Here is a 9,580-nt window from a genome sequence, read left to right on the forward strand (position 1 = left end):
AGAACAACGTAGTTCTGGGTTAGTGGGACAGTGTTGGACTTTCTTAAAGAGGCAGTGTTGTAAGGTTAGTTAGGGGGTTGGTAGTTAGCGGGGTGGTGGTGGGCTAGATTAGGTGGGGAGTGTTGGCCTGGGTTGGGGTGGCAGTGTTGTGCTGGCCTGGGTTAGGGGGTAGTGTTGGTCTGGGTAAGGGGGCAGTGTTGTGCTGGGCTGGGTTAGGGGGTAGTGTTGGGCTGGGTAAGGGGGCAGTGTGTGGCTGGGTAAGGGGGCAGGGCTGGGTAAGGGGGCAGTGTTGTGTTGGTCTGGGTAAGGGGGCAGTGTTGGGCTGGGTAAAGGGGCAGTGTTGGGCTGGGTAAAGGGGCAGTGTTGTGTTGGGTAAGGGGGCAGTGTTGGGCTGGGTAAGGGGGCCGTGTTGGGCTGGGTAAGGGGGCAGTGTTGGGCTGGGTAAGGGGGCAGTGTTGGGCTGGGTAAGGGGGCAGTGTTGTGTTGGCTAAGGGGGCAGTGTTGGGCTGGGTAAGGGGGCAGTGTTGGGCTGGGTAAGGTGGCAGTGTTGGGCTGGGTAAGGTGGCAGTGTTGGGCTGGGTAAGGTGGCAGTGTTGGGCTGGGTAAGGTGGCAGTGTTGGGCTGGGTAAGGGGGCAGTGTTGGGCTGGGTAAGGGGGCAGTGTTGGGCTGGGTAAGGTGGCAGTGTTGGGCTGGGTAAGGTGGCAGTGTTGGGCTGGGTAAGGTGGCAGTGTTGGGCTGGGTAAGGTGGCAGTGTTGGGCTGGGTAAGGGGGCAGTGTTGAGCTGAGTAAGGTGGAAGTGTTGTGTTGGGTAAGGGGGCAGTGTTGGGCTGGGTAAGGGGGCAGTGTTGTGCTGGGCTGGGTAAGGGGCAGTTTTGTGTTGGGTTGGGCTGGGTAAGGGGGCTGTGTTGTGTTGGGCTGGGTAAGGGGGCAGTGTTGAGCTGGGTAAGGTGGCAGTGTTGTGTTGGGTAAGGGGGCAGTGTTGGGCTGGGTAAGGGGGCCGTGTTGGGCTGGGTAAAGGGGCAGTGTTGGGCTGGGTAAGGGGGCAGTGTTGGGCTGGGTAAGGGGGAAGTGTTGGGCTGGGTAAGGGGGCAGTGTTGGGCTGGGTAAGGGGGCAGTGTTGGGCTGGGTAAGGGGGAAGTGTTGAGCTGGGTAAGGGGGCAGTGTTTGGACTACAGCCCTGCACTCAGTATTGGAGGCACAGCTTGAGAAAGTGCATCACTGTAGGATCTAAAATTAGCTCCTCTCGTAGTCCCCAGCAGAAATGTGTGTAAACTAAAGACACCACCAAATATAGTGCAGGCCTCCTAATCCTAATCCAGTTACAAGTATTCAAATTGCTGTGTCTCAGGGTCGGACTCAACAATGACGACCTGAGAGAGGGTTACGGTGTGTGTCTGCGTGTGCACACGTGAGTGTGTGTTCATGTCGCGATCCTTTCTATACTATTCTCTGTGTCTGAACAATGTGGCGATCGTGGGCACCATTCACACGTCAGTGTTTGAATCACACGCATCTCATCCCCTTAGAGTAATCTGTTGCCAAGTGTGTCCTCATGCTCAAAGAATGCATCTGACCTGATGAGGAGGGGAGGCTAGCGTCAACATCTGAAACTAATAGCCAGCATGCATGCTCAGCAGAATATAACCAGTGGGGTAATTCACTTTTGATTCATACAGTGTATTTGTGTTTTAGCTGTAGTGATTTGGCAGGAGGAACATAGTGACATGCTTATTATTCCGAGCGGTGTATCTTCACACAGCTAGCGAATACCTCACATACAGTAAAGGGTCACTGGAGAGTAACCCGATGCATGTAAATGCAATTGGGACCCGGGCCATAATTGCCAATGTTTGTGTTAAAGTCTGCCCAGTGCATGTCTCATTATAAACTCAGCAAAACAAATCAAATCAAATGTATTTATATATAGCCCTTCTTACATCAGCTGATATCTCAAAGTGCTGTACAGAAACCCAGCCTAAAACCCCAAACAGCAAGCAATGCAGGTGTAGAAGTACGGTGGCTAGGAAAAACTCCCTAGAAAGGCCAAAACCTAGGAAGAAACCTAGAGAGGAACCAGGCTATGAGGGGTGGCCAGTCCTCTTCTGGCTGTGCCGGGTGGAGATTATAACAGAACATGGCCAAGATGTTCAAATGTTCATAAATGACCAGCATGGTCAAATAATAATAATCACAGTAGTTGTAGAGGGTGCAACAGGTCAGCACTTCAGGAGTAAATGTCAGTTGGCTTTTCATAGCCGATCATTGAGAGTATCTCTACCGCTCCTGCTGTCTCTAGAGAGTTGAAAACAGCAGGTCTGGGACAGGTAGCACGTCCGGTGAACAGGTCAGGGTTCCATAGCCGCAAGCAGAACAGTTAACTGGAGCAGCAGCACGGCCAGAAGAAACGTCCTCTCACTGTCAACTGCGTTTATTTTCAGCAAACAATACATGTGTAAATATTTGTATGAACATAACAAGATTCAACAACTGAGACATAAACTGAACAAGTTCCACAGACATGTGACTAACAGAAATGGAATAATGTGTCCCTGAACAAAGGGGGGGTCAAATCAAAAATAACAGTCAGTATCTGGTGTGGCCACCAACTGTATTAAGTACTGCAGTGCATCTCCTCCTCATGGATTGCACCAGATTTGCCAGTTCTTGCTGTGAGATGTTACACCACTCTTCCACCAAGGCACCTGCAAGTTCCCGGACATTTCTGGGGGGAATGGCCCCACCCCTCATCCTCCCATCCAACAGGTCCCAGACGTGCTCAATAGGATTGAGATCCGGACTCTTCTGTCTTGCAGGAATTCACGCACAGAACGAGCAGTATGGCTGGTGGCATTGTCCTGCTGGAGGGTCATGTCAGGGTGAGCCTGCAGGAAGGGTACCACATGAAGGATGAGGATGTCTTCCCTGTAACGCACAGCGTTGAGATTGCCTACAATGACAACAAGCTCAGTCCGATGATGCTGTGACACACTGCACCAGACCATGACGGACCCTCCACCTCCAAATCGATCCCGCTCCAGAGTACAGGCCTCAGTGTAACCATCACCCCTGGTGACACAAGACCACGACTCGTCAGTGAAGAGCACTTTTTGCCAGTCCCGTCTGGTCCAGCGACGGTGCGTTTGTGCCCATAGGCGATGTTGTTGCCGGTGATGTCTGATGAGGACCTGCCTTACAACAGGCCTACAAGCCCTCAGTCCAGCCTCTCTCAGCCTATTGCGGACAGTCTGAGCACTGATATAGGGATTGTGCGTACCTCGTGTCACTCGGGAAGTTGTTGTTGCCATCCTGTACCTGTCCCGCAGGTGTGATGTTTGGATGTACCGATCCTGTGCAGGTGTTGTTACACGTGGTCTGCCACTGCTAGGACGATCAGCTGTCCGTCCTGTCTCCCTGTAGCATTGTCTTAGGTGTCTCACAGTATGGACATTGCAATTTATTGCCCTGGCCACATCTGCAGTCCTCATGCCTCCTTGCAGCATGCCTAAGGCACATTCACGCAGATGAGCAGGGACCCTGGGCATCTTTCTTTTGGTGTTTTTCAGAGTCAGTAGAACGGCCTCTTTAGTGTCGTAAGTTTTCATAACTGTGAGCTTTATTGCATACCGTCTGTAAACTGTTAGTGTCTTAAAGACCGTTCCACGGGTGCATGTTCATTCATTGTTTGTGGTTCATTGAACAAGCATGGGAAACAGTGTTTAAACCCTTTACAATGAAGATCTGTGAAGTTATTAGGATTTTTACGAATTATCTTTGAAATACAGGGTCTTGAAAAAGGGACGTTTCTTTTTTTGCTGAGTTTAGTAGGTTAATTTGCATGGTTAGGTTCACGACTCCAGATTGCCTGTCGGATTATCTCTCTCATAACGTCTTCTGAGTCAGATAAGAGTTACTCTTTATTATCATTTTATTTGAAATTTAATCATCTGCATTCATTAATAATATAACTCCATTTCTCATCAGTAACACTTGATTGAGCTTGTCTTAAAAGTGTATTTTCTCTCCTCTCTCTTCTCCCAGGCTTTCTATTCCTCCCTCCTTCCCTTGTTCTTCTCTTCCTGTCTCCCCTACACTCATTTCTGTCTGGAAGGGGATACATAATCTCTACATCTGCTTTATGGCTTTTGGTTGCAGTCCAACACTGTTGTGCCACATTGCTGGCAGAGTGTTGCAGAGTACCACTAGATGGGGATGTGTAGTCATGGCAGAATGAACATGCAACTCACAGGACAGCCAAATGATAAAAAAGAGTGTGCTCTCTCACTGCTCCTTTAAATAACATGGGACTGCAAGTGTTTGGCGTGGTCCTTGACGATTCTGCTCCATAGGTATATTTTCCTCTAGGTTTCACATCTCTTCCCAGGCGTCACACTCTTTCTGAAATATAGTACCCTTGAAGGGCCAGAGAGAGAGAGAGACAAAATGTTTGCAACATTCATATATAAAGAGGTTAGCGGGGCAGTCACATCACACCGTCATGACTGCGGCGATAAAGGTACACAATGCCTAGTGCAGTGTAAGCAAACGGCAGAACAGCGAGCGGGAGCTGTGGCGTGTGGAAAATGCTAGTGGACACAGACAATGCAACAGGCTCAGGCCTGACTAGCCCTCAGAGGGACAGGGGTCGCCTCACTGCGGACAACAGCCCCCTCTCTCCCTCCCTCCCTCTGAGGGCTAGCCAGCGCAGGGGCTGCCACAGCATGGCCTCGGGGAGGACGCTGAAGTTCGCCCTGTGCGAGGTGCTGCAGTTTGTAGGCCTGTGCGTGCCGCTCTTCATCGTCATGCAAAGGTTCGCCCTCATCGTGGCGCGGGTCAAGAGCATGGCGCAGCCTCCTGGCGACGCCAGCACCGCCTACTGGCTCATCGTGGCCTCCTCCATCGCCTATGTCACCTCCACAGCCCTGCTGGTCTGGGTGCCCATGAAGTACATGGTGTTCACAAATAAGAAGTTTCTTGTCGGCAGGAAGAAGTGGTGAGTGTCTTTCTGGTCTATCTGGTCTGTTTGTTCTGCGACCTAGCTGGAAATCTATGTTAGGAGCTGTGTCTGAGCTGTAGCTGTATTTTTTGTAAGCATTTCACTGTAAGGTAACGTATACATTTCCCAAATTGACCTTCTCCTGTAACATACAGTATATATATGTAACACATGTAAGCCCTTTACTATTGCCTGTAAGGTAACCTGTTGTATTCGGGTATGTGACAAATAAAATCTGATTTGATTTTTAATATAACAGCAATGATAATGGTTGTCTGGTCTGTGTGGCATGAACCTGACCGATAGCTGTGCTGTGTCTGACTCGACTGGCATGCAATTGGTTCGGCTGTAGCTGGGCCACGTCTATCATGCCAACATTGAGCATTTCCAAATGCATTGATATTTTCCTTTTTCATAACGTCTAGCGTATAACTATCACTCCTTTCTCTCTTTCCTTCTCTCTCTCTCTCTCTCTCTGTCTCTCTCTATCAGGAGGCCAGTGGCCCTGGTCTATGTGATCCTCTCCACATTACCCTGCTTTGCCTTTCTCATCGCCAGCTCAGAGGTAAACCATGTGACCCTGGTGTTACGCATCATTTGTTTATGCTCGTCTCAGTGTGTCTATGTTTCCGTGACCTTTGACTTAGATTCACCGTTGTAGGTGACATTTGACACTCAACCTGTTGGTTACATCTGAGATGAGAGTGACACTTACAGAGAGATATTCTAACTCAGAGGTATTCACATCCAGGCCTTGAGGTCTACATTATTGCTTGTTTCCTGGTACCCCTGGTAGTTCATTAATAGATTAATTATTCTTTTGATTAGTTCCAGAGTCCACTCACCTGATGTACCAGGTCCGAATCAGTCTAGATGATTCCATGCATATCGAACCCTACTGAGCACGATGCAGACTATCCTCTACACTCTTAGAATTAAGGGTACAATATTGTACCCTGGAGTATAAGTAAATCGAAATACACATAATGTACCTTCAGAGGTACACATACAGTATGATCTTACAAGGTAATGTACGGTACCTTTTAGGGTACTGTGTGATAAAGAGTATAATGGTACATTTTTGTACCCAATATTTTGAACATAAATATACAGTCATGACACTCTTACTCTCAACGTACGGTGAAGGTGCATTTCTGTTTCCCAGGTTACAAACGTATTTTGTGTACCCTTAACTCTTGATGGCACTGATCTGTACCTTTGCTTACCATAAAAGCAATGTATTGAAGAAAAGTACATATTTGTACCCACCATGTGGCATGTAAACTATGAGGTTCACACCACTGTATAAGGGTCAAATTAGTTTAATTTTAATGATAACATTGATCTAGGAACTCACTTGGTGAAGGTCACAGGACTAAAAATGAATGAATTGAACAATCATGTCTCTGTTACTAACAAATACAGTCATGAGTGGTAACTCTACTAGGCAAGGCACACCAGTAAATGATATTGGAGGCATGGCTTAGTGGGGGCGTGGTTTTCAGTTAGTTATTTTTTGGCCACCCGTGAGTGGAAGTGTTGTACCAGTTTAAGTGGTCTATGGTAGAGGTACATCTGTGCTACTTTAAAAGAACAATTGGCTTTGTCACTGTGGTGGTTCCCGATAAAGGCACATTTTTCATTTTCTAAAAGCATGCTTTTGTACCTGTGGACTGTACGTAAGAAAGGTATGAACTGGGGTACAATTATGTATCTATAACTAAAGGTACAAAGGGCGTACTACAGGGTACAAGCATTTCTATAAGAAAAATATAGAAAAAATCTATAAGAAAAAAACCTGAGTGTACCATCATGACACAACCACGAGATAGTGAAGTTATTTGAAGTGTGGTGTCCTAGCGGGGGTCTTATGAGAGATGAGGGGGTCAAGTTGATGAGTTGAGACTAGTGATCGTATGCTTGATCCCGGAGCTCCGAGGCATACGCCGAAATTGCTAAGCGATGTACTTCGAAGCAGTGTGCCGATTCCTGTATTACTTTATCAGGAGCACGTGATTAATGACGTCTGGAGCATCGTTTCATCGAACAACCATTGGTTTGGTAGAAGACAAAAAAGGCTATGCTGCGTACAGGCTACACAGGGTGTGGGACGTCATCTATAGTAATTTGGCTGCTCTAAATTATTTTTACCAGCAGGTGCCACTAGTGTACACTGTGTTGATCAAAGCCTAGGGTAATGAACCTATTTTCGACACTATTGGCTGGAAAACCTAGTTGAGAGGAACATGCAGGTTCTCAGGTGAGCAATCTATAGCCCTATGGCCAAGGGGCTAGTGATACGCAGCTGAGTTCCTCTTCCTGTCCCAGCCGCCCTGGTCACATCAGCTGTCCATCTGGCACTTTCCCACTTCCTGTCTATGAAGAGTCCACCTCCTATGAGCCCACTTTCTAGAGGTTCCTGAAGATCCAGGGGTGACCTCAGGACCTTGGCTTATCTACTCTCTTTCACATAAGAGAAGCCATAAATTAGGCTCAGATGACTCCCAGTCTCTTTTGTTCTGTGTCCTGTAGGCAAGTAGTCCTGGGTTAAGCACACACGAGAGCTAAGTGATTAGCCCACTTACCCAGTATCACAGAGGGTATATAGCACTCATAGGGTGCCATGTAGTATTTGGAGAAGGTTTGGAGGGGAAGCCAAGCTGGCACAGGACTGTCACACCACCGGCACATGACCGTTTCATTAGATCACAATCAGGGCTAGAAATTGTAATGATAGCTACTTTAATGAGGAAGAATTTTCTTACTATGACTGATGTGGTTGTCCCACCTAGCTATTGTAAGATAAATGCACTAACTGTAAATTGCTCTGGATAAGAGTCTGCTAAAATGTCAACGTCATCTGATTCAAATCACAGATTGGTTTTGATCATTGTCTTCTCTCAGGTGCAGATCAATAACAGTATAAGACAGGACACGTTCGCAGAGCTCCCCGTGTCGCTGATGCTCTTCTCCCTCATCTGCATCGATATCCTGGAGAGGATCCGCCACTGTCGACTCACTGGACACGGTGAGAATGCAAAGCTCTGTGTTCCGCACACACGTTTCACTGAACACTAGCTAGCTACTGTAGTCTGAATACTACCTGATCCTCTGCCAACTCACTGAGCGCGACCTCTGTCACAAGCAGCTGGACCTAGTGTCATTTCATTACGACAACAATAGTGTACACTATCGGGGGATATGTTCTATCAAGAGATACAGTATGTATCGCAGGAAATGAACAGGAAATTCTCTGTACGACCCCCCAATTTATTTGGCATGTTCTAAGGACGGAACCATGACATGTTCTAAGGACGGCTGTCACTTTCTTGGAATCCCTTTATTCGAGGAAATAACCAGATCCTGTCCTTTTCCACTGATCAGAAATGCTATTGTATTATGGTAAAATATAGTGCCTATAGAGCCGAGAGACAATCGCTGTGTTGTCCTGTGTTCTACACTGTTGGGCTGTGTGGTGTGCATGTTTGTGCCATAATGAGATGTTCTGATCTGCGTTATTCAGTCACGGCTAACATACTCATGCGCTGTTGTCTTTCCGTCCAGCTAATGAATTGGACCGAGATGCTGAGATCCCTTCCACTGTCCTCACACACGTGGAGCACCTACGCGGAACCCCAGTGACACCAGTAAACCCAGCAAACCCTGCATCACCCGTAACGCCAGCTGTGCCCGGGCAACCTGCACAACCAGGGCAACCTGGTGGTCCAAATGGGCAGGACCAGAACGGGGCGGGCTCTCGACCAGAGGCCAATGGGACTTTCCAGGGGATGTCAGGGGGGATGTCAGGTGGGATGTCAGGTAACCAGATACCAGGGAGACAGTTTAGCATCTCAGGCCTGAGCTCACGCTCGGCACGCTCGGCACGTTCTGCACGCTCGGCACACTCTGCCAGCACGTCGGTGGACCGTGGCGTCTCACCATACGCCTACACAGGGCCGCTGCACTTCCTGTGTGCCAGCGATGCCCGAGCCGAGGTATTTGTGGACAGCTTTCTGTTCTGGATGGACACAGTGGAGATGGTGAGGGTGGCTGGGCACCCAGCCGTCTACTACTCGGGCTGGGTGTTCCCTATCTACATCTTCAGCTACCTGTCATGCTTGCGGCTGGTGGTCATGCCCCACAGTCCCCTGCTGTCATCACTAGGTGTGGCCTTGCAGGATCTGCCCTTCCTGTTTGTGCGTATCGGCCTCATCGCCTTCTTCGGCTTCGTCACGCCCCTCCTCTACCTGATGAAGAACCTGCTCGTCTGCCTGGCCTTCATCTACTTCAACTTCATGACCAAGCTGAGGGTCTTCAACACCGAGAGGATGTTCTGATCTGAGTCGCCAGCCAAGGATGAGAATAAACAATGGACTACAACCCACTGGGCAAAAACTGGTTTCCACATCATTTCAACCCTCCCCCCAAAAATGTGATGACGTTGTCATCAACGTAAGGGAATTTATTTATTTGTTTTTACAATTTCTTTTTAACCTAAATCCAATGTCATGGTGATCTTTTTTGTTGATTTCACATTGAATTAACAACTCAATCAAAAGTCAATCAAAACTAGACGTTGAAGTTAC

The 9,580-nt window shown here is 48.1% G+C and overlaps 1 protein-coding gene across 1 annotated transcript; it reads left to right on the plus strand.

The window, feature by feature from the left end:
* The first annotated feature begins 4,719 nt into the window (after window positions 1-4,719).
* On the plus strand, window positions 4,720-9,331 carry LOC120027641 (transmembrane protein 236-like). The gene is made up of 4 exons (XM_038972638.1): window positions 4,720-4,991; window positions 5,487-5,559; window positions 7,899-8,022; window positions 8,559-9,331. Exons 1-4 carry the CDS (start codon window positions 4,720-4,722, stop codon window positions 9,329-9,331), a joined length of 1,242 nt encoding a protein of 413 aa, XP_038828566.1.
* The last annotated feature ends 249 nt before the right edge of the window (window positions 9,332-9,580 follow it).

This window comes from Salvelinus namaycush, chromosome 33 (assembly GCF_016432855.1).
Source record: "Salvelinus namaycush isolate Seneca chromosome 33, SaNama_1.0, whole genome shotgun sequence".
In the NCBI taxonomy this organism is placed as follows: domain Eukaryota; kingdom Metazoa; phylum Chordata; class Actinopteri; order Salmoniformes; family Salmonidae; genus Salvelinus; species Salvelinus namaycush.